Source organism: Otolemur garnettii, unplaced genomic scaffold (assembly GCF_000181295.1).
Source record: "Otolemur garnettii isolate 467f Iridium unplaced genomic scaffold, OtoGar3 scaffold00221, whole genome shotgun sequence".
In the NCBI taxonomy this organism is placed as follows: domain Eukaryota; kingdom Metazoa; phylum Chordata; class Mammalia; order Primates; family Galagidae; genus Otolemur; species Otolemur garnettii.
The window spans coordinates 1127991-1152320 of NW_003852616.1; the positions used below are offsets into that span (position 1 = coordinate 1127991).

Sequence of the window (24330 nt, forward strand, 5' to 3'; positions counted from 1 at the left end):
GTTTGGCGGGTCCTGGCTGGGGATTCGAACCCGCCACCTTAGGTGTACGTGGCTGGCGCCTTAGCCGGTTGAGCTATAGGCGCCGAGCCGGACTTACATATGTTAAACCAGCCTTGCATTCGTATGAAACCTACTTGATCATGATGTATGACTTTTTTGATGATAAGCTGTAATCTATTGGCTAGGATTTTGTTGAGAATTTTTGCTATATTCATTATTGGTCTGAAGTTCTCCTTTTTAGTTGGGTCTTTTCCTGGTTTTGGTATTAGGGTGATGTTTGCTTCATAGAACGTGTTGAGGAAGATTCCTTCCTCCTCATTTTTTTTGGAATAATTTCTGCAGTATGGGAATAAGCTCTTCTTTGAAGGTTTGATAGAATACTGATGTGAAGCCATCTGGACCAGGGCATTTTTTTGTTAGGAGATTTTTTTATTGTTTCTTTGATGTCAGTGCTTAAAATTGGTCTGTTCAGAGGATATGTATCTTCCTGGTTAAGTCTAGGGAGAGAATGTGATTCCAAATATTGATCCATTTCCTTCACATTGTCAAATTTCTGGGCATAGTTTCTGGTAGTGTTCAGAGATGATCTCTTGTATCTCTGTGGCATCAATTGTTATTTCCCCTTTATCACTTCTGATTGAGGTTACTAGAGATTTTACTTTTCTATTCCTATTTATAGTCTGGCCAAAGTTTTGTCTATTTTATTTATTTTTTCAAAAAACCAACTCCTTGTTTCATTGATTTTCTGAATGATTCTTTTGTTTTCAATTTCATTAATCTCTGATTTAATTTTGGATATTTCCTTTCTTCTGCTGAGTTTTGGCTTAGATTGTTCTTCTTTTTCCAATTCCATAAAATGGCTTGTGAGTTTGTTGATGTGCTCTTTCTGTCTTTCAAATGTAGGCATCTAAAGGGATAAATTTTCCTCTTGGGACTGCTTTTGCTGTATCTCGCAGGTTTTGGTAGCTTGTCTTCATCGTTGTTGTGCTCAAGGAAGTTAATGATTTCCTCTTTTATTTCTTCCTGCACCCAACTGTCGTTCAGCATAAGGTTGTTTAATTTCCATGCCTTTGTGTGGGATTGAATGTTTTTGTTGGAGTTGAGTTCCACCTTTAGTGCCTTGTGGTCTGAGAAGATAAGAGGTAAAATTTCAATTCTTTTGATTCTGTTGAGTTTTGTTTTGTGTCCTGGGATAAGATCAATTTTGGAGACTGTTCCATGGGGCCATAAGAAGAATGTATTATCTTTGGGATGGAGTGTTCTATATATGTCTATCAAGCACAGTTGTTCTAGGGTCTCATTTAAGTCCCTTATATCTTTGTTTAATTTCTGTTTAGAGCAGTGGTTCTCAATCTTTCTAATGCTGTGACCCTTTAATACAGTTCCTCATGCATGAAGTCGCAACCCACAGGTTGAGAACCACTGGTTTAGAGGATCTCTCCAGCTCTTTGAGAGGAGTGTTAAAGTCCCTTGTTATTATGGTGTTATGGGATATATTGCTCAGACTAAGGTCTGTTTTAAGAATCTGGAAGCATTTAAGTTGGGTGCAAAAATATTTAGATTTGAAATGTCTTCTTGTATTTTTCCCTTGACCAAATATGAAGTGACCACCTTTGTCTTTTTTGACTTTAGTTGCTTTAAATCCACATGTATCTGAAAATAAGATTGCAACCCCTCTTTTCTTCTGGATTCCATTTGCCTGAAAAAAATGTCTTCCAACCCTTAACTCTGAGTTTTAATTTGTCTTTTGAAGCTAGGTGTGTTTCCTGCAAACAGCAAATGGATGGCTTGTGTTTTTAATCCAATCCAGCCTATCTATGCCTCTTCAATGGGGAATTCAAGCCATTAACATTTATTGAGATGACTGATAAGTGTGGTAGCATTCTATTCATCTTATTTTGTGAAAGTCCATTGCTTAGTTTTGTCTTTTGCATCATTGTAGAAGCTAAGTTCTGTCATTTAATTTCTGGGTGCTTACTTTGCTGGTGGTCCATTGTGATGGTCAATGTGTAGAACAGGTTGAAGTATTTCCTGTAGGGCTGGTCTCCTTGTGGCAAATTTCCTCAATGTTTGCATATCAATAGAAGATTTGATTTCTCTGTCAATTTAAAAGTTTAGCTTAGCAGGATATAGAATTTGGGGCTGGAAATTGTTCTGTTTAAGTAGATTAAAGGTAGATGACTATTGTCTTTTGGCTTGAAAAGTTTCCTTAGAGAAGTCTGCAGTCACCCTGATAGATTTGCCCCTGTAGTTCAATTGGCATTTACTCCTGGCAGCTTGCAAAATCTTTTCTTTTGTCTTGACTTTGTACAGGTTCATCACAATGTGTCTTGGAGAAGCTCTATTTGAGTTGAGGCAACCTGGGGTCCAATATCCCTCTGAAAGGTGTGTGTCAGAATAGTTGGTGATATTTGGGAAATTTTCATTTATAATGTTCTCTAGAATGGCTTCCATTCCTCTGGGATAGCGGTTCTCAACCTGTGGGTTGCAAGTTGAGACCAGTATTAAAGGGCTACAGCATTAGGAAGGTTGAGAACCACTGCCCTGGGGTATTCTTCTTCCCCTTCTGGGATACCTATACCTCATATGTTTGAGTGCTTCATAAAGTCCCATAATTCTGTCAGTGAACATTCTTCCTTCTCTCTCTTCTTTTCTGCCTCTTTAACCATCTGCAATATCTCAAGAGCTTTGTCCTCTACCTCTGAGATTCTTTCTTCTGCGTGATCCAATCTGTTGTTGATATTTTCTATTGCATCATTAAGTTCCCTAAATGACTCCTTTAGTTCCTTCAGCTCTGCTATATTCTTTATATCATTCATTTCTTATTTGATTCTGTTTTTGGATTTCCTTTTGGTTATTTTTCCACTTTCTCAGAAATTTCCTTCATTGTTTTTTGGTTATTTTCTACTTTCTCAGCAATTTCCTTCATTGTTTTCATCATCCATATTCTAAATTCTCTTTCTGTCATTTCTACCATTTCTTTATAGGTGGTCTCCTCTTCACTAGCTACCTCACAGTCCCTTGAAGGGGTTGCTCTGGGCTGGTTTTTCATGTTGCCAGGATTTTTCTCCTGATACTTCCTCATGAGTGTATTCCTTTATTTGTTTCCTTGCCCTAATTTTCCTTTTACCTCCTCTTGCTCTTTAATTTACTGTGCCACTGCCCTAAGGTTTCGATTAGTTCTTTGGTACAAGACCAGAAGGATGAGAAGATTGAAGAGCAAGAAGGGAAAAAAAAAGATTAAAAAAAAGAAAGAAAGAAAAGAAAAAAGAGAAAGGAAGGGGGTAGGTAAAAGGGAATATTGACAAAAAGAAGAGAGGCTCAGAAAGAGGGAGACAGGAGTAATATACGTGTATGATAGGATACTTTGACCTAACCTTAAAAAAAATCTCTGGGGGTGCTGGCTTGGGTGGTTCCCTTGAGGTCAGCAGCTCTTTGCCAGCCTGTGCAGACACAGTACCCCACCTTTCCCAAGTAGAGAGGAATGACAAAAATAATATAAATCAAACCAAAACAAATGAACAAAAAGAGTTACAGGATAAAATTGGGCAAAAAACAAAATAATAGAAGCAGAAACACTAGCAAATGAAGTTCTCATTGTTAAAGAAGGTAATAATGGAAAATTGTATTTAAACTAGAAAAATGAAGAAAGAAAAAGAAAAATCTGGAAGGAAAATGTTAAAATTAAAAAAAAAAAAACCAAGCCAAAAACAAAGCATTATATATATCTTGCTGAATATTGTCTGGGCAACAGGTGATCTTCTGGGGTCTAAGATGTTAATCACAATGTTGATACAGCTCTATGAGATGGAAACTGGAGGCCTCTGCTGATTTCTCAAACACCGCAGGGTTAAGAGCCTAAATCTCTCCTCAGCCCGCTTAAAAGACACTTTAAACTATTAACCTTAGCTAAGCAGCAGCTTTCTCAGGAAAGCACTTGTCACTGGGATCTCTCCTGAAGTGACTGCCTGCTTTTCTAGTGCGCCAAAACCAGTCTTACTTTATGTCCGGGAGAGCCAAGGCTGTAATCTGCCAAACACTGAAATCTCCATGTCTCAGTCCCTGCCTTCGGGCTGCTCAGACAGTAGATTACTGGCCCAAGGTCTCCCAGCCCAATCCTCAAGATGCAACCCTGAGGGTGGGCCTGCAGGGGCAGTTCTCCCACTATAGCTGCACGGGCGGCCCACAGGCCAACAATATTAGCTCCATTCTGGCTCAGCATCTCAGTCCAGGGCCCTAGACAAGGCTTAAAGTCATCCACACTCTCACCCAAGCTTAACCTAGTACCCAAGTCCAAAAAAACAAAACAGCCTGCAGTTAAGGCCTTTCCTGCTTATAATCTCACGGTTGCTATAGGTGACCTCCAACCAAACAAATGCACACTACCCCTTGCCAGTTCTCCATTGCTCTTGTCCTCCTCATGGAATCCAGAAGTCTCTCGCTGTCTCCCTATGTCCCCAGAGGGATGTTTCTGGACAGAGTCCACCAGCCAGAGATGCCTGGAGTCTTCTCTCCCCAGACTCACTGCACCTGCTTGCAAGAAAGCTGTTACTCAGCTGCCATCTTGCTCCTACCCCCCTAATTTTGGTAATTCTTGCAATATTTCTTTTTTTTTTTTATTCTTACAATATTTCAACCTTTTTCATTATTATTGTATCTGTTACAGAGACCTGTGATCAATAGTCAGTAATCTTTGATGTTAGCATAATTCTCAGGAGGTGCCACAAAGCAGGCTCACTTCATCAATAAATGTAATAGGCATCTTTTTGCAGGGTGTCCAACCTTAAGCCTGCAGGCTGCATGCAGATTATGTGAGGAGTTTTTGCTTATCTGTGGTGGATATCACAAAAATTATGCACAGACCTCTTTTTGTTGTTTGTTCATTGGCTTTCATTAGCATTTTTATATTTAATGTATAGCCCAAAGTAGCTCTTCTTCCAAAGTGCAAAGAAGACGAGAGGTTGGACCCCATGTTAGAGGCTTGAGTCGGCTTGAGTCAACTTCAGTCAGTGCTTCTCAGAACAAGACCAGTGTCATTTTTGATGCCACAAGTTCTGGCCAGTGGTCACTCAGGGAGTCCAAGCCCCTCAGCCAAAGCCCAGCTACCTCAGCTCTAGGCCTGAGCCAAAGGCAGCTACACACCTTTGCAGTGAGTGGCTGGATTTTCTTGGGGATTGCTGCTGAAGCCCAGAGGCTGAAGGACCCAACCTGAGTCATCACTTCTCCCTAGAGAGCGTCCTTGTCATCGGTCCCCTTTGTCAGAGGCTATGCTGACGCCTCATGCCTTGATGGCCATCCCTGGCATCAGAGAAAGCAAATCACCCAGACTCAGTCCTGTGAAATGCTAATATCTAACATGGTCTCTCTCCATCATCTTCACATTCACACTGTTCACTGTAAAGTGAAAACTCACTTTATGAATGTGCCCTTTATTTTCGTGAAGATAAAAACCCAATGAGTTATGTAAGGGATGCAGTGCTTCCCAGACTCAAGTGCAAGAATTGCTTGGGAGTCTTGTTCCAGTGCAAGTTCTGACCCAAAGGGTTGGGGCTGGGCCTCTCAGACATTGGCCAATGTCCTGTCCTGGCGTCTCTAGCAGGCAGGACTGGCTGTAAATGTGGTGATGGCCCTCACCATCTCCTCATGTCCGCTCTGTGTTAGGGACACAACAGGCCCAGTGTGGAGATCTGGTCCTGCCCTTAGCCAGCATCCTTCCCTCTAACCTCTGCCCACACCGAGTTACTAGTCACAGTAAACAGAATAACCCCATCATCAAGCTTTTCCTGCTCCTCTTTGCCCTTCCACTGTGCATGTGTTGGAGAAGCACAGAGACAGTCAGAGCTTAGTGACAGGGAGGAGGCGCCCCACCTGATATGCTGGCTGGTGGTCTTAGGGCTCCTTACCGCCTGTCCCCTGCCTTCTTCTCCGGCCTTCCCCTCCCCTCCTCCACACACACCATCATCTTCAGCTATGCCGAGTCACCTGTCATCTCACACAGGCTGTGTTCACCAGGCTCTGCCCTGTGACATGCTCCTACCATCCATCCATATTAGGAGTCACCTCCTGTGGTGCACATCTGGTCATATCTGTAGGGCCTCGTACAGCTTTCTGTGTGTCTCCCTTCCCACTCCACTCCCAAGCTCAGCCCCAGGTAGCAGGTATCAGTTCCATCAGACTGTGGAACTATTCCAACAAGCCAATGGCATCCTCCTGTGGGACCGGGGCTCACTACATCCTCTTGTTAACAAAGAGCCTGCCTCTGTCACCCCTGGTGTTTCCAAGTGCAGCCCCCACATGGCACTCATTCCCTGGGCTTTGAGTGTCTGTGACTGCTAAACACTATCAAGGAAACCAAGTCCAGGTTCTGTGTGGACAGTGTGGCCTTCATTCACTAGGGTGCCAGTGGACTGAGTTTGAAAGGGAAGTCAGCACATAGGTTAAGGTGGGGTGCGAATATAAGGGTCTAGGGCTTAGGAGTTGCTGCACTCTTTCCTTTCTGGATGGAACTTGTGCAATCATTTCTGTGTCCCTGCACTAGTTTCTATTTGGGGCAAGTCCCTGCACTTGGCCCTGTCATCTCACCTGTAATCCCAGCACTCTGGGAGGCTGAAGCAGGAGGATTTCTTGGGCTCAAGAGTTTGAGATCAGCCTGAGCAAGCATGAGACCTCATCTCTACTAGAAATAGAAAAACTAGCTGGGCAGTGTGGTGGGCACCTGCAGTCCCAGCTACTTGGGAGGCTGAGGCAAAAGCCTCACTTGAGCCCAGAAGTTTGATGTTGCTGTGAGTTGTGATGTTGATGCTATGGCACTCTAGCCTGGGTAACAGCATGAGACTGTCTCAGAAAAAGAAAGGAATGAATGAATGATGGCTTGGGGTTTAATGCCCACTAAACTCTTTATTCCTAAAGAATTGACATTTTACTTAAGTGATATTTCCTTAGATTCTAGACGCACTAGCTAGTACATTTCACTTATCTGTATGTATATTTAAATGTAGGGGGACTTTTTCCTTTCCATATGATACTGTTTCCCAGTTAGTACAGTTATTTGAAGGTAAAGCAGGCTGCAGAGAGTCAGCTAAGGACAGGCTGATGCCTCTCCAGGCCTCCTGTTTGTTTCCAGCCTCTTACCCTCCTGTCAGCCTGTGCCTCAGTTATCTCGGTAAGTAGCTAATCCTCTGTATTGTCCTTTCTCTCAGAACAGCCTTTCATTAGAGACCTTCATAGGTGGCCCCAGGGGAGCCTTCCTGAGGCCTTTAGGAGACTGTCTAGACCAGTGGTTCTCAACCTTCCTAATGCCATGGCCCTTTAATACAGTTCCTGTGGGTTGCAATCCATAGGTTGAGAACTGCTGGTAGACTGATAGCAGATAAGCACTAACTTCTGGCCACTCTTACATTTTCTAAGCAATGGGAGAACAGTATTAGAGGGAGAAAAGAGCTGGAGACTTGGACTTTTGCACACTGTCATCATCTGCGCATGCCTTAGGACCAACATGTAGCCCTTCTTACAAATTAAAAAAGTAATTAAATAAATGAGAGAGAAGAGTGGCTTCCACATTGCATGGCCAGTCCATCTCTAAAAAGATTTTCTGAGTCACGGTGTTTCTAGAAGGAACTGTCCTGATAGCGGGTCTGGAAGGATTTTTTAGGGCACACTCACAGCCCAGTCAGCACAGCTTGAGGCTGTGGGCTGTGGCTTGTGTCCGTGGATCTCTGTCCCTGTAGCAGCGTGGAACACCCCCTTGTGCATTTTGGATTGTGTCGTCCAGACTCTCTCCTGCCCTTCCCTACCTTTAGCACTCAGTTTATCTTCAATTATTAATAAATATGTTTTCTAGCTGAGCACAATGGCTCACGCCCGTAATCCCAGCATTTTGGGAAGCTGAGGTGGGAAGATAACTTGAGGCCAGGAATTTAAGACCAGCCTAGGCACTTGGTAAGACTTCATCTCTATAAAAAATAGCTCGGCATGGTGGCACATGCCTAAACAAAATTAGTAAATAAAATAAACATGTTTTCAATGAATATTTTCTTAATAAGAATTTTCCAGACGGTGCCTGTGGCTCAAAGGAGTAGAGCATCAGCCCCATATGCCAGAAGTGGTGGATTCAAACCCAGACCTGACTAAAAGCTGCGAAAAAAATAATTCTCCCACATCTAAATTATGCTCACAGACCTTGTAGCGAAATTTCGAAGAAGAGAATTTTAATGCATTTACTGAGATCATCAATGTTATTTTTTAATTTTAGAGATGAGGGTCTCGCTTTGTCACCCTGGCTGGAGTGCAGTGCAACCAAGATCATTACTAAAGATTGTATTTGTAAAATCTGACTTTGTTGAATTAACTTAGAATTTTGCCATTATAATGAAAAGAGCAGGGATGAGGGAAGGCACATATGTGAATTGGCACTTTGGAAACTGAATTATTATAGAATAAGAATAATAAAAAAACTTGATGTTATTCTTCTGCCATGTCAGGTGGTAAATGCATTTTAGTCCCAAGGCTGCTTCTGCCTTCCACTAAGGTGTCATGAAGAATGAGAGAGTGTGCTGGGCACGGTGGCTTATGCCTAGAATCCTAGTACTCTGGGAAGCCGAGGCAGGTGGATTGCCTATGCTGACAGGTTTGAGACCAGTCTGAGCCAGAATGAGACCTCGTCTCTAAAAATAACTGGGCATTGAGGTGGGCACCTGTAATCCCAGGTTGAGTCAAGAGAATTGCTTGAGCCCCAAGAGTTGGAGGTTACTACGAACACCACAGCACTCTACCGAGGGCAACAAAGTAAGACTCTTGTCTCAAAAAAAGAGAGAGAGAGAGTGGCGATGATTCTTCTATCTCTTCCTGTCGAGATGGTTGCCACTTAAATAACTATGTGGATCTTATGTTTAGGGAAAGAATATGCCAAAGCTGATGCGAGATGGCTTTATTCTGATCCAACCGTTGTGTCTCTGGAAGTTCTGACTGTCGTCCTGGATGGATCTCTGGCGTTATTCCTCATTTATGCCATAGTCAAAGAAAAACATTATCGGTAAGTGTGCTTCCTCTGTACTGCTGGAAAGAGGGGAAACATTAGCTCTCCCAGTGCCTAATGACATTTGGAATAGGTTGTGACCACATTTTTTGTGATCTAAATAGTAGAGTAGACCAACCTGACCAAGAGTGAGACCCCATCTCTACTAAAATTTAAAAAATTAGCCAGGCATTGTGGTAGGTGCCTATAGTCCCAGCTACTCAGGAGGCTGAGGCAAGAGGATTACTTAAGCCCAGGAGTTTGAGGTTGCTGCGAGCTATAGTGATGCCATGGCACTCTACCAAGGCGACAGAGTGAAACTCTATCTGCAGAAAAGGAACAAGGAGAATAGAAGTGAAAATTGTTTGATATTAGATAAGGATCACAGTGCCACCAGGATAATTTCAGACTTTTCAGAATCAAAATAATGAGAAAAGGCTGGGCCTGTTGGCTTGTACCTATAATCCTGGCAGTCTGGGAGGGCAAGGTGGGAAGATCCCTTGAGCTTCGGAGTTTGAAACCATCTTGAGCAAGAACAACACCCCATCTCTACTAAAAATGGAAAATTAGCCAGGCATCATGGGGTACTCCTATAGTCCCAGCTACTCAGGAGGCTGAGCCAGGAGGATCACTTGAGCCTAGGTGTTTGAGGTTGCAGTGAGTTATGAGGATGCCACTGCACTCTAGCTGGGACAAAAAAGTGAGACTCTGTCTCACACAAAAAAAATAATTATGAGAAATATGATTCAGTAACAACCTAGTCACTGTATTAACACCATTGGATAATTTGTCACCAAGATTTTAGATAATAAAAGAGTAATATTTCCATCCTTTTTTTACGAAATCACTCTAGAAAGTGATTGACACAAGTAAATTTGCTTATGTAATTCTGAGGTAGACATGCAAGACAAATAAAAAAATTTTTCAGAAGCAGACAGAGGAGGGTATAGGGCAGGCACAGAGTGGGGAGAAGGAAAAAGATGAAAACTGAAGCATTCCATCAGTCAGACTCTGAGAGACTGTAAACTCTCTCCCCTCCCTTTTCTTTCCTTCTTAAAGACAAGGTGACGTGGGGTAAACTGATTACTGTCCTAGGGGTGATTCCCTAAAACAATGTAACTGCATTCACATTTCACTATCTTATACTGAAGAAGTTTTGTTTTGTTTTGTTTTTTGGAGACACAGTCTCACTATGTTGTCCTCAGTAGAGTTCTTTGGCATCACAGCTCTCAGCCTCCCAAATAGCTGGGACTACAAGTGCCCGCCTCAATGCCTGGCTATTTTTGTTGTTGTAGTTGTTGTTGTTGTTGTTTAGCAGGCCCTGGCTGAGTTCGACCCTGCCAGCCCTGTATGTAGCTGGTGCCCTAACCACTGAGCTACGGGCTCTGAGCCTCAAAAAAATCTTTTGTAAAGCTTCATCATATAATGAAAATGAAATGAAAATGATGATGGTTTAAACTGGGTGTGGCGGTGTACATCTGTAGACCAAGCTACTCAGGAGGCTGAGGCAGGAGGATCTCTAGAGCCCAAGAGTTAGAAGCTATTGTGCACTAGGGTTGTGCCTGTGAATAGCCCTGTATTCCAGCCTGAACAACATAGCATGAGCTCATCTAAAAAAAAAAAATTCTCAACTATAATCCTGGCACTCTGGAAGGCCAAGGTGGGTGGATTGCCTGAACTCACTGGTTCAAAACCAGCCTGAGCAAAAGCGGGACCCCCATCTCTTAAGAAAAAAAAAAAATAGGCATTGTGGCAGGCACCTGTAGTCCCAGCTACTTGGTAGGCTGAAGCAAGAGAATCACAAGCCCAAGGGTTTGAGGTTTCTATGAGTTATGACACCACAGCACTCTACCAAGGGCAACAAAGTGAGACTCTGTCTCAAAAAAAAAAATCTTAAGCTTGAAAGAGACCACATAGATCATTTAACCCACTTTCCCCCCCACTCCATTTTATAGAGATAGTTAGCCATAAAAATTAAATTCCTCTTTGGTGCCTTGACATATTTTTGCTCCATGACCATGGATGTATCCAGGTGTTTTATTACTTCAAACATTGATAATATTTCTATTATTGAGCACTTTCTGTGTGCCAGGCACAGTACTTGGACCTCTCTTTACATATCACATTTAATCTCTGCAAAATTCTTTGAGAAAGGTGCTGTTATTATTCCTTTTATTGGGGGGAAATTGTAGCTTATGGCGAGATTTACATTCAGGTCTGTCTTTGCTAGTTCAGTTATTTTACTAAATCTTCCCAAGAATAAGCCAAGATACCTGAGAGTCCTTATTTGGCCCTAAGAATAATCTTCTAGAAAAGGCAATGTTGCTTCTCAAATGAAAGAATGAATCTTCGCGAGCAGCCCCATCACAGGAGCAGCAAGGACCCTAAGGTCCAACCTCAGCAAGGTTCCTACAGTGAAGACTGTGTTGATGCTACCATTAAAGGAAAGACATCCTGATTCCAGGGGCCCATCTGGGCCACACTCAAGTTCACCCCGGCTTCCTTCTAACAGGCACTTTCTGCAGATTTCCCTGTGCGTGTGCGAGCTGTACGGCGACTGGATGACCTTCTTCCCAGAGTGGCTCATCGGAAGCCCCAATCTCAACACCAGCTATTGGCTCTACTTTTGGGTCTACCTGGTATTTTTTAATGGAATGTGGGTACTGATCCCAGGACTGTTACTGTGGCAGTCATGGGTAGAACTCAGGAAAATACATCAGAAAGGAACCAGTTCAGGGAAAAAGTTTCGGTGAATTTCCAAAATCATAAACACTGTTATCTTGCTTTATGAGTGAGAATTATCAAACTTTTTCTGTGGCCAAATATAACACATTCGAATCTGTACTTTCTTTTTATATTGGCGTTCCTGAACAACCAGATTGAAATTGGTAGGTAGCAAATTTTTGTTGTTTTGTTGTTTTTCCAATTGAATGGCAATGCAGGGAAGAGAATAAATTTTAACTTTTAATGACATATTTAGTTATGTGTTTTTAGAGCTGGCAGTAATTGTTCCACATTAGTAAAGCAAATTATCATAGAATACCATACAGAGTATTATATTAATTTTTTATTCTAAAGAACATGATGTTGTTTCATCTTTTAATCTCACCAGTGCTTTTTGGTTACCCAAGTGAAACCAGAAATGAAATGAATGTTTCTATTTCATATTTGTACTTTTTCAAATTTTTGAGCCCAACAAAAAATAATAGTGAGAACTTGTGAATGGGACAATAACTCCTCAGGGGTAAAACTTGGGGTCCCCACATAGACAGATGATTGATTTATATCTGTCCTCTTTTTGAAGGGAATGATTTGAGACATCTTGCAGAAATACATAATGAATTATGATAAAAAGTAACTCAGGAAATAGGAACACAGGGAAAAATAAGAGTGGGAAATGTAAGATGAATGTAAAGTTAAGATGTAAGATGCACACCCTGACATGCCACAGAATCAAGAGGAGTGAAACAATTTGACAGTTACCCTCAGGGCCAGAAGGGGGACACAGTCACACTGAGTTTCAGAAAACACTGGTTCTGGGAGGTGATTATAGCAATTCTGTCCGGAGTGGGGAGGGTGCTTACATTAGCGTACTCCTCACTTGCCTTTCTTAGTAAGCTCTAAACTGGAATCTCTGGACTCGCTGCCTAGACACGTAGAACTTGGCACCCAGACCAGGCTCTCACCGTAGCTCGCACAGCTCAGTGCATCCATTCTCCTGCCAGCTGCCTCCTTACCCTGCAGAGGGGGACAGCTCTAGTCCTGGATGCCAGATGCATCTCTTCACAGGTACTTGAGAGATTTAGAGGCTGAAAAAATAGAGGCCATTTTTGACTTTTTTTTTTCTTCCCTCAGCTTTCTGTTTTGTGCTAACAAGTAACGTCATGAAAATGTGAGGGTTCTCGCGTTATTATACCAAGTGTTCAACTCTCTGGGTGTTGAGAGTTGTGGCTGGCAGCAGGATAAAGGGTCTGTGGACCGAGTGACCACGGTTGTGGCCCCGTTGGTGGTGCCTCCCTTGGGAAGGCCCATTCTGTGGGCATCCAGGAATCATCCTTAGAGGCTTAGCCGAGCACTCATATTCTCAAACCCAGCAGGACCCTGTAATCAACAATTTGACCCTTCTGTGTAACCCTCACAGAAATGCTTCACATCATGTCCTACTGGAACATCATCCTTAATGACCCACAGTCTAAATGAATACATTGTGGTACATATATACATGCAATGTAAGTATATTGTGGGGATATGGTCTATGAAAATTAATAAACTTCTGGGCAGTGCCTATGGCTCAGTGGGTAAGGCGCCGGCCCCATATAGCAAGGGTATTCGAACCAGCCCCAGCCAGCTAAACAGCAATGACAACTGCAACAACAACAACATCAACAACAACAAAAAAAAGCCAGGCGTTGTGGCAGGTGCCTGTAGTCCCAGCTACTCGGAAGGCTGAGGCAAGAGAATTGCTTAAGCCCAAGAGTTTGAAGTTGCTGTGAGCTGTGACGCCGTGGCACGCTACCAAGGGTGACAAAGTAAGACTGTCTCAAAAAAAAAAGAAAAGAAAATTAATAAACTACTCACAACAGCATGGATGAATTTCACAGACATAATGATAAATGACAGACATACCTTTAAATGACCAAAAGAATACATAGTCTGTAATTCTAAAGGCAGATGAAACTAATGAATGGTGCCAGAAATCAGGACAGAGGTTGCCTTTGGAGAGGATGGTGGGTGTGGTGAAAGGAGTTATGTCGGGGCTTCCGAGGCGCCAGTAATGTTCTGTCCTTTTTATTTGGGCGGTGGTTATAATTTGTGATAATACATTTGGCTATATACTTGCCAGTTGTATAATTTGGGGCATAGATGTTATTCTTGAATTTTTTAAGTTTTTTTTGTTGTTTTTGTTTTTTGGTATGAAGACGTGAAAAATGTCTGCAGTGGGTCCTCATGAAGACTCATTCTGTGTCCTTGACAACAGATCCAGCACAACTGGGGCTGTTAGTGACGGTGTGCAGGGCGTGTGCAGGGCGTGGGCCAGCAGCAGGGGCAGTGGCAGAGGTCGGGTGGGCCTTCCTGTGAGGGTTGCCCTCATGTGTCCAGTGCTGTGCTCTTTGCCGATGGGCTCATCTGAGGATAGACAGAGTGAGTAAATCGGATGGGCTACTGGTCCTGCTCACCGTCCTGGGAGCGGAGTTTCTCTCAAGTGAGTTTTTGCTGATTATTAAGTGGGAGAGAAATGGGGATTATGGACTCTGACAGGAACTCTGAGGACTGAACTCTGAGCTGCCAAGTGAGGACAGACTTAACTGTTTTCACAATTAAGTGAACTGGAAGGAAGGTTGGTGTCCCTGTGTGGCTGTTAAGGAGCCACAGGTCACTGTGAACAAGCCTAAGCTGACTTAGCAAACACCATATTTCACTGATTCTAAAATGGTTCCCCCTCCCCCACTTTTTAACATTTAAAAAATTAGGATTGCAGTTGCCAAGTCATTTTTCTTTCAGAAATACAGGGCATCTCATGCTTGATGGTACCTTCAAGTCAATGAAATGAGGCACCACCTTCAATGTTGTCCCCCTCATTAAGCTTCAGTATCTACGTGCAGATGATAGACTTGGGTTTATTTTTGAAGTCTAAATTGCGCTTGGGAACTTAGGGACCATTTACCCGAGTGCCTTCTATCCCTCCTTGTCACATTTGTTGCCTGGGTGCCAGCTGTAGAAGGCCCACTTTAATGAATATATAAAATGATTTGCAATAGGGTTATGTGTGTTTATATGGAAGGGAGTGAGATTTCTGCAAACTAGCCATCTCTCCTCCTGTGGTTTGAATGTGCCCTCCCAAGAAATATGTACTGGAAACTTCCCCAATGCAATAGAGTTGAGAGGTGGGACCTTAAGAGGTGATTCCATCATGAGGGGTCTGCCCATGAATGGATTAATGCCGTTATCACTGAGTAAGTTAGTTATCTCAGTAGAGTGAGTCCTGCTAAAAGGGTGAGTTTGGGTTGAGGAGCTGGCCTGCAACCTGCCCGGGCAGCGCCGGTAGCCACTCCTGCCTGAGTGGCCACCTCCAGACACCTCCTGAGGGATCCCGCTGAGGAGGAAGCCGAGGTGTCACTGGCTTCAGCCTTTGCCAGTGGACAATTAAGGGGGACTACAGGTTATGGGTGCTTCATGTGTGCTTTCAGAGCAGTAGTGTGAGGAAGGTTGAAGTGGGATGGCAAGACAGCCTCATCCCTATGACAGTAACTCCGGTGATCCAGAGAATTGGGATCGGAAATTGCATAGTAGACCTCATAAACTTTATAAACATTCAAGTACTCCCTCACGTGTTGCTAAAGGAGGAGTCGACCATACCAAAATGAGTCTACATGGTGCTAGTGGGGGGCATGAGAGATCAAGAGATAGACGAAGGTCAAGTGACAGATCGCGAGATTCATCTCGTGAAAGAACAGAATCTCAACTCACTCCTTGTATCAGGAATGTTACTTCTCCAACATGACAGCATCATGTTAAAGGAGAAAAAGATCACAGTTCCTCTTGTCCAAGTAGTCCTCGTCCTCAGAAAGCATCCCCAAATAGTTCCATTAGCAGTGTTGGGAACAGCAGCAGAAACAGTAGTCAGTCAAGTTCAGATGGTAGCTGTAAGGCATCTGGGGAAATGGTGTTTGTATGTGAAAATGCAAAAGAAGGAGCTCGGAATGTCAGAACCTCAGAACGAGTGACACTAATAGTGGATAACACTAGATTTGTTGTAGACCCATCTATTTTTACTGCACAGCCAAATACAATGTTGGACAGGATGTTTGGGTCTGGCCAAGAACATAACTTTACATGTTCCAGTGAGAAGGGAGAGTATGAAGTGGCAGAGGGAATTGGTTCCGCTGTGTTTTGAGCTATTCTGGATTACTATGAGACAGGAATAATCCGTTGTCCTGATGGCATATCTATTCCTGAACTGAGAGAAGCATGTGACTATCTTTGTATCTCTTTTGAATATAGTACTATTAAATGTAGAGATCTCAGTGCCCTAATGTATGCGTTATCGAATGATGGTGCTCGTAGACAATTTGAATTTTATCTGGAAGAAATGATCCTCCCTCTCATGGTAGCTAGTGCCCAGAGTGGGGAACGAGAATGCCATATAGTGGTGCTTACAGATGATGATGGGTTGATTGGGATGAAGAATATCCACCACAGATGGGAGAAGAATATTCACAAATTATTTATAGCACAAAATTATATAGATTTTTCAAATACATTGAAAACAGAGATGTGGCCAAATTAGTTTTAAAGGAGAGGGGTCTTAAGAAGATTAGATTGGAAATAGAAGGTTATCCTACCTCTAAAGAAAAAGTAAAGAAAAAGCCTGGAGGCCGCCCAGAAGTGATTTACAACTGTGTTCAAAGACCCTTTATTCAAATGTCCTGGGAAAAGGAAGAAGGAAAGAGTCGGCATGTAGACTTTCAGTGTGTTAAGAGTAAACCCATCACCAACCTTGCAGCAGCTGCTGCAGACATTCCCCAAGACCAGCTGGTAGTCATGCATCCAGCCCTCAAGTGGACGAACTGGATGTTCTCCCCATGCATCCCCCATCTGGCAACAACGACCTCGATCCTGATGCACAGAATCCAATGCTGTGATGCTGATCCTTGAAACTATAGCATGCTACTCTTCATAGTGACGTTGTACTCTTCCTCATTCTGCACTGCAAGGCCACTCTTCTTCGTTGTGAGATGCACATAACAATGTTTAGAATATTGCAGTGTAGGCTTTTTGAAAGACCAAAGGTAGCTGAATGGTTTTTTAAATGAGTACAACTCGAGCATCCTGAAGTTCCAGTTATATAAATGTATTTGTTTATCAGTAGGTTTGTGAAATTGGTTCTTTGTATGGGGGAACAGTCCTTTTTCACACATTTAGGGCTTTTCAGAAGTGGTGAAAATTGGCAGCTGGGGTGCTTTCAGTCTAGATTGATAGTCACCACACCCCAGATAAAATGCAGAACATTATATAGTTGCACTTTATAAATGGTGGTTAAATGGAACTGTTCAAGCCATTTTATAGTTGTGATGCACAATATAAGTTAATTAAGTGCTTCTATCAAAGTATTCCTTCAATAAAAATGTGTATAGTTCGCTGCCCATGATGTGCAAAAAATGAGTATTTATCTTGGGCTTACTTGAATGATAGAATGAGATTCAGTGCCCATATTTTAACAGTTTGGTTATCTCCAGTGCCATTTTACCCTTTAGAGTGAGTTACATGCAGGGATTGTGAACATCAGAAGTGGTTTATTATCCAGTCTGCCTTACCCTTAGTCTGTTCACAGATATTTATTTACTAATGCTTTGTTTTCCTAAGAGTTATGGGATAGGAAAATGAAGTGTTTGCTCTTCATTTACTAAATGATTGTAAACTCGAGTTTTTCATCAAAATAAAATTCCATTGTTTTAAAAAAATAAATAAATAAATAAATAAAAGGGTGAGTTTGGCTCCCTCTCTGCCCCACCCACCCACAGTTCTCTTTTGCCCTTCCACCCATCTGCCATGGGATGATGGAGCAAGAAGGCCCTCAACAGATGCAGCCCCTCATTCTGGGACTCCTCAGCCTCCAGAACCACAGGCAAGTAAATTTCTCTTTATTATAAATAACCCAGTTTCAGGTATTCTGTTGTAGCATCACAGAACAGACTGAGATACCTCCCTAGTATTATATTGTTAATTTGCTTTGCAAACTCTTCCTTTCCAGATAACATTGAGGCAAATGTCAGCATAAGCCATTTAAAAGAGTCAGCAGTTCTCAACCTGTAGGTCGCGACCCCTTTGTAACATTAGGTGTAATTGTAGGCATTAGGAAGGTTGAAAACCACTGGTCTAGATAATGAAGTTTCCTTGCATTTAATTATGTCAGCTTTACAACTCCCAGAGGACGTAATAGTACTGGGGCTCCATAGATGGCAGTGTGAACATGGTCAAAGAAAACTTCATCACAGAAAGCCTTGATGAAAGCCTGAAAACGAAAAAGTGTAGAGAAGAATCCTTTGGGTTTTTTTATTTAAAAATTATTATTAAAAGCCATGTGCCCTTTTCTGGTTTGTTATGAAGGTTGAAGTTTGATGACTCTAAAGACAAGTTATTTATAAAGAGAAAACTGGGCAAACCCTTGTGCGAAAAAGGTTGACTACTGTTACCTTTACTTTTAATTAAGGTCAGGTGCAGTGGTGCACACACCTTTAGACTCAGTTACTGGGAGGTTGAGTTTGAAGAACTGATTGAGCCCAGGAATTTGAGACCAGCCTGGGCAATATAGTGAACATCTCTAGAAAATAATTAAAAAAAAAAAATCCATCAGGATAATAGGTTGCACCTGGCAGGCCTCAGGTAGTGTGAGCCATCCTCCTCTATCACTTCCCTTTTGGAGGCTCCAGGGGTGTCCAACCTTTTTTTTTTCTGCTGTAAAATGGAAGAACTGTTGTCTTGGGCCACACATTAAAAACACAAACACTAATGAAAGCTGATGAGCCAAATAAAAAAAGGTCCATGCATAATTTTCTCAATTTCTGACACCACAGATAAGCAAAATAGGCCTCAATCTGCATGCAGCCTTCACACTGCAGGTTGGACACCCCTGCACCTTCTCTTTCACCTTGGCACTGCCTCAAGCACTGCCGGGACATCTGCACACCCCAGACTTAACGAAATCTATTTCTTACCACCACTTCACTGTAGAAGACAAATCACATCCCTTCATTAACATTAAGGCATTAGTAACTGATAATAGTCTGATGCATCACCCTTCCTGAATAGATTTGCATTAAAAATTTATTAAACTATTGACATAGTTATTTCTGAAAAATGAAAAATTTAGGTAAGCAAAAAATAATAAAAATGATTATCCCCAGTATAATCAGAAGGAAATTTAGTTTCTCTTTTCTTTTTTTTGCAGTTTTTGGCCGGGGCTGGGTTTTGAACCCACCACCCCCGGGTATATGGGGCCAGCACCCTTCTCCTTGAGCCACAGGTACCGCCATAGTTTTTCAAGCATGTGTTACGCTACGTGTATATTAACACTTTGGGGTGACTCCTGAAGAAAGACTTTTAACATGCACCCTCTTTTCCTTGCTTTCTGCCTTATCGTCCAAGGAGTAATGGTTCTACGTGTACACTCCAAACAGACTGTGGGTAGTATTACAGAAAACACCCCCATTCTTGAGAAATTCATGTGCTTACAGAGATTGATAGTTAGCAGTTATTTCTTTTGGAAAACTTTGCTAGGTGATTATATTGGTGCAGACCAAGCTGACATCTGAAAATATCTGATTGGCCACCTTCCGACTTGTACGAGGCAGATCCAGTACACCTTAGCCTTCAGCTCTTCTCTTCCAGGAATGTCACCTCACTCTCAGAGACAGGAGGAAGGGACTCTGAATTCTCAAAGTTTGGTCTGTGTCACTAGAGTGGCTCTGGCTGGTGGCCTGTTGTAATTTTGGTACATCCATGTTCCTGGCTACACAGGACCTTCTCTCTGCCACACTTAGAGTCCTGGAATCTTACATTGCTCAGAGGAGTCTCGGAGAGGTTCTGATTATAAACAAGGAAACTGAGGTATGAGCTGGGACTCAGTTCACCTCAGAGCTCTCTTTCTGTTATACGTAGGAGTCTCTCAAAGACCACACCACCAGACAAGCTGAATTTAAAGAGGAGTCCTTTTATTGAAGAGCCGGCTGGCAACTGCCTTGGTATCCCAACATGGGATTTCTGAGAGCAACTCTCAGTTGTTTGAGGCTCTGGTTTTTATTATCGGGGGCTGTGCAAGTTAAGCAAGCATTATTCAAAAAGCAAAATTAGCCATTAGTACAATTCTTTTCCTTAAAAAGATAGGTGAGGAGTCTGGGGGAATTAAGAGGGAATGGAAATGTAGGGGGTAGGGGTATGATCATAAGAGCTGCAATCAAAAGGGAAATTAATGGGCTTTTACACAAGAAAGGCAGTTAGTAAAATTTTTCTACACAACACTAACAATTTTAACTACTAACAGTCCTATCCAAGTGTGCTCAAAATAGCATGCAATGGGTGGGGAGGCATTTGGAACTGGTTTTCAAGGTAATAAACTGTAACAAGAAGAGTAAACAACAGTAATGGAGTTGGGCCTGTTCTCCCTCCTCACTGATTCTCAGGACCCAGACTTACAGTAAAATGGAGTCAAGTTTGCTTTTCTTTAACCCTAACATGTTGCGTTGGGGTTTCACGAGAGACAGACAGTGTCACCACAGGTGCAGTCTCACATCTGGAATTATTATAGTGAAAGAGAGAGACTACTTCTCTGGTGGAAGTAGCAAAGCTTTATTGTTCAAGACCACCTTTTATAGTTGGCTGGTCATGTACACATTATTAATTAACAAGCAAAGCATTCATACTACTTTCTAAAGTTAGTTCAACCTTCAAAAAGACATAAAGTTTGAAACCTTGAGACAGCTGCAAAAGGGAGTTTGTGTAAAGACTTGAGACTACCAAGAGGGGAGTAAAACCTTGAAGTTGCACTATACACTCATTGTATTACAGAAAGCAGATTTATGGCTTCTGTCTCTGGCAATCTGGAGGCCTACGTAAGAGTTCACTTATCAACCCCTAGGCTGTGTCTCTGCAGAAAGGTTTTAACCCCTTCTTTGCAGGCTTAACAGCCACATGGCCAGAGTCACTGGAGATGGGTTTTTATGTCCTAATCCCCAGGCCCTGTTCCATGCTGACCAGGGATACCGGGTCATCGACAGAGTTGCCTTCCACAGAAGTCTGTCCACCTGTCTCTGGAGCTTAAAGGGAGCACATAGTCTGTGAAGGAGCACACAGCTGTGGGGTTTTACCCCACACTAACATTTCTTTTCCAACAGTGAGTCCCAAACTGAGCATTAGGCATGTTCCCAGGAGCCCAGAGATTGTGAAAAGTATGCAGCTGGGGGGATTGTTTTCACACTGTAAGATTACCCTGAGCCCATGCTGACCGTCCAGGTGGATACTCAGCATGCTGGAGTCACTGCCCAGTTCCAATTGTTTGACTTTGCATCCACTCCAGTTGTGTCTAGGGATGGTCCTCTTTGTATTTTTCACTGGGTTGGACCAGGTGGTCAGGTGACAACAGTTAACTTACAACACCACGGTTGTTCCAGGGGCAGAGGCAGCAGGTGCAGGCCACGCTCTCAGGGTTCCTTGCTCTTTCAAACTTGAGCTTCACTGCAACACAGGGCTTCCTGTTCTCCACAGTGATGTGTCTGTTTAAGATGCATTCCAATAAAATGTAAATCAAAAATTCTGTCTTTGCCTCTCATTTCTGACTCACAGTATTGTGCCAAGAGTGAGGTGAGCTGATCTTCATCATCTTTTGATTGTGTTTGAAGAGTTGGACTGATTCTGGCAACTGGGAGTGGCATCTAATTAGTAAGAACTGGAAACAGAAAATGGATTTCACAGGGCAGCCTTTGAGCACCATGGTCTGAACTCCCTCCTTAAATTCAGTCCCTGTCCTGTAATCTGACTGCAAACATTCATGTTCCCTGTAAGAGTGACATCTGGCGGCCTTTGGGGAAACAGGACAGCAGTTGGGCAGCTGATCTGTGGATTTTGATAGGATGATCTTATTCTATACAATAAAGCAGTTCTGCCTGTCATGGGTGCAGGAGTCACCGCCCTTTCCTCTGATCCCCCTCCAGTGACACATCCCATCTACTCACCCAGTTAACCCTATGGTCCCAGCTGCTGCATCAGGGAGCTGCTTCATGCTGGCAGCCTCTCCCAGTGGAAGCCTCTGAGCAGAAGGAGGCTGCTGCCAGCTGCCAGGATGAGGAGAGAACTGAACTCACTGGGTCGGTGTCTGCTGTCCTGCTAGGCCAGGCCTGGCCCAGACTCTGGTGCTGGGAGGCCAGTGACTCACTGCCTCCCCTGGCAGCAGGTGGTGAGGTATACTTATGCGGCAGCCTTTAGGGGAGGGGCGGGAGTGAGACCAGAGCTGGCATGAGCCCTTCCTCTGCTTCAGTCCAAAGCCTCATCTGTGGGTCTCCTCCCCCTGGGGCTTCCCGGCTCTTGGCGCAGGAGTGCCAGCCTTCAACATCTCATGCCTGTCTTTTCTCCTCTGCCTGCCTTTTTCCTTTTCCTAGTCAGCTTGGAAACACAGGCTAGAGGAAGTGATCACTTCAAGGTGCCAAATTCTAGGGCATCTAGGAAAAGGACTGGTGTTCTAGTGCTGCGGGTGCCGACTCAGCCTCAGACCACCTTTCTGTTCACTGCTGTCTGATCCTCAAGGTGACCTTGTGAACAACAAGGATAAGGACTATGTTCCCTCTGCAGAAGGACCTGGCACTGAAAGGCGAGCGATCTGCCCCGTGCCCTGGGCACAGGTGGCAGATCCTGTAGTCCGGATGCCCGAGAGGGGCAGGATGTGCCGGGCGCCCAGGCCATGCCCCCAGGCAGGGCTGAGTTAGCTCCGCTTCTGCCCCTCATGGGCGGGATGTGTGACCTCGGAGCCGGGCCTTCTCATCCAAAATCTGTGACTCCAGTGCTCCAGGCGTGTTGTGGGGACACGCGCGCGGTCCACGCTCAGCGGGCTGCTCACGTCCGCTCCAGCCGGAGTCAGCCGCGGTTCAGGGGCTGAGTGAATTATCTGAGTCGCGGGACCATCTGTGAAACTTGCTGGGTGCTCTGGGTGAGAGAGCAGAGCCAGCCGAACCTGGGGCTCCGAGCAAACACATCAGAGAGAATAAGATGTAAAAACTGAAAAGCCAAAAGCTTTGTCAGTCGGTGGAGCTGAGACTGGGGGGTTTCAGTTACTTTCACACTGAGATTACTTGGCGGTGTGAACACTTTGATTCCTTCTCCTTGGGGTCCCTTGGCTTCCTTTCTAAAAGACATTCTGTCTGTGCTTCAGGGAGGGAAGAGGGATTTTCTCCAGCCCCTGGTGGGATGATCGTTGGCACCAACGAACCCCCACTGCAGACCTGGGGAACGGGGGGAATGAGGTGGCTGAGCCCCGGCGGCCAGCAGGAGTTTGCAGTGATGGTGACTGTAGGCCCCTGCGCTGCTCCCACACTGACCGGACCCACCCACCACAGGGTTCGCCTCCCCGTACCAGCTATCCCTGCCATTTCCAGAGCCTGACCAAGGCAGCGACAGCCTCGGGGCGTCGAGCTGATGGAGGGGAACTGCTATAGGTATAGCTTGGTCTGCGCCTGCCAGCACCCGCCTCCCGGCTGGGTGCCTACCCACCTCCTAACTGGGCCTGTGTCTCATTTCTGTTTCTTAGTGTTTCGATTTCCCATGGGGCAGAGCTTGTCTCAAACTTTAGCTCATTTGTGTGTTGGCCCTGAAACCCAGACCTAGCCAAGGGAGACCGGGTTAGGCGTGGTGGTGATAAAAGCCTCAGGGTGAAAGGAACCAGAGCCTTTTCCTGTTAGTGCCAGCCTCCCTCTGGTGCCCTGTCCTGCCCTGGAAAGTGTCAGTAGTTCTCTAGTCTAGAGTCGACACTCTAGACCCTGTGTGCCACGCCTTAGAGCAGAGATTTTCAGCTGGTATGAGGCTGCACTCTGCTGTGCGGTGAGAGGTTTGGTGTGCCAAAAAAAATTTTTTATTGTTTTAAAAAGCCCAGTTATAATTTATTACTCAGATCATCGATTTTTCCCCCCATAACATTTGCACATATTCTCATATGCTTTTAAAATTCTGTATTGATTTACATTGATCCAAATTTTTTTTTTCTTTTTTTGAGACAGTCTCACTATGTTGCCCTTGGTAGAGTGCTGTGGCATTATAGCTCTCAGGAACCTCAAACTCTGAGGTGAGAGCTATAATGCCAGCTAGTTTTTTTTTTTCTTTTTTAGGGATGGGGTCTCATTCTTGCTCAGGCTGGTCTCAAACTCCTGAGCTCAAGCCATCCCTGGCCTTAGCCTCCCAGAGTGCTAGGATTACAGGCATGAGCCACCACGCCTGGCCAATTAAATTCGTTTCAGAAGAACTTCAAAGCATACCAGTAGTAAGCATATTCTCTTTTTTACTCTTCTTTTTGATCAACACAATTTAAGTTTGCTGTTGAAGTTTAACTATAGGTTCAGGTGTGTTATGAGATTAAAAAAAGGTTGAAAAACACTGCGTTAGAGGCTGGCTATTCCCATTATCACATGAAGGGCTCTGAGGTATCCTGCAGTAAAGAAGCCTGTTTAATGTCATCAAACCCAGCATTTCTCAAGTATGTTGGATCATGGAACCCTCTTCAAGTCAACACCTCTTCACATTTTTCAGAACTAGCATTTCATAGAATCCTCCTTGGGAAG

General features: G+C 43.8%; 1 protein-coding gene and 1 pseudogene across 2 annotated transcripts in view; both read left to right on the plus strand.

Moving 5' to 3' along the window:
• Positions 1-11981, plus strand: part of EBPL (emopamil binding protein like) — a 41522-nt gene extending 29541 nt beyond the window's left edge. Inside the window, exons 3-4 of the mRNA XM_003801803.3 lie at positions 8893-9031; positions 11526-11981. Of these exons, the coding sequence (XP_003801851.1) occupies positions 8893-9031; positions 11526-11766 (380 nt within the window). The 3' untranslated portion in view covers positions 11767-11981. The remainder of the gene's footprint in view (positions 1-8892; positions 9032-11525) is intronic.
• A 1565-nt stretch (positions 11982-13546) lies between these two features.
• On the plus strand, positions 13547-17475 carry LOC100947736 (annotated as a pseudogene). Its single transcript, XR_002771078.1, has one exon. The product of XR_002771078.1 is annotated as a BTB/POZ domain-containing protein 10 pseudogene (transcript).
• The last annotated feature ends 6855 nt before the right edge of the window (positions 17476-24330 follow it).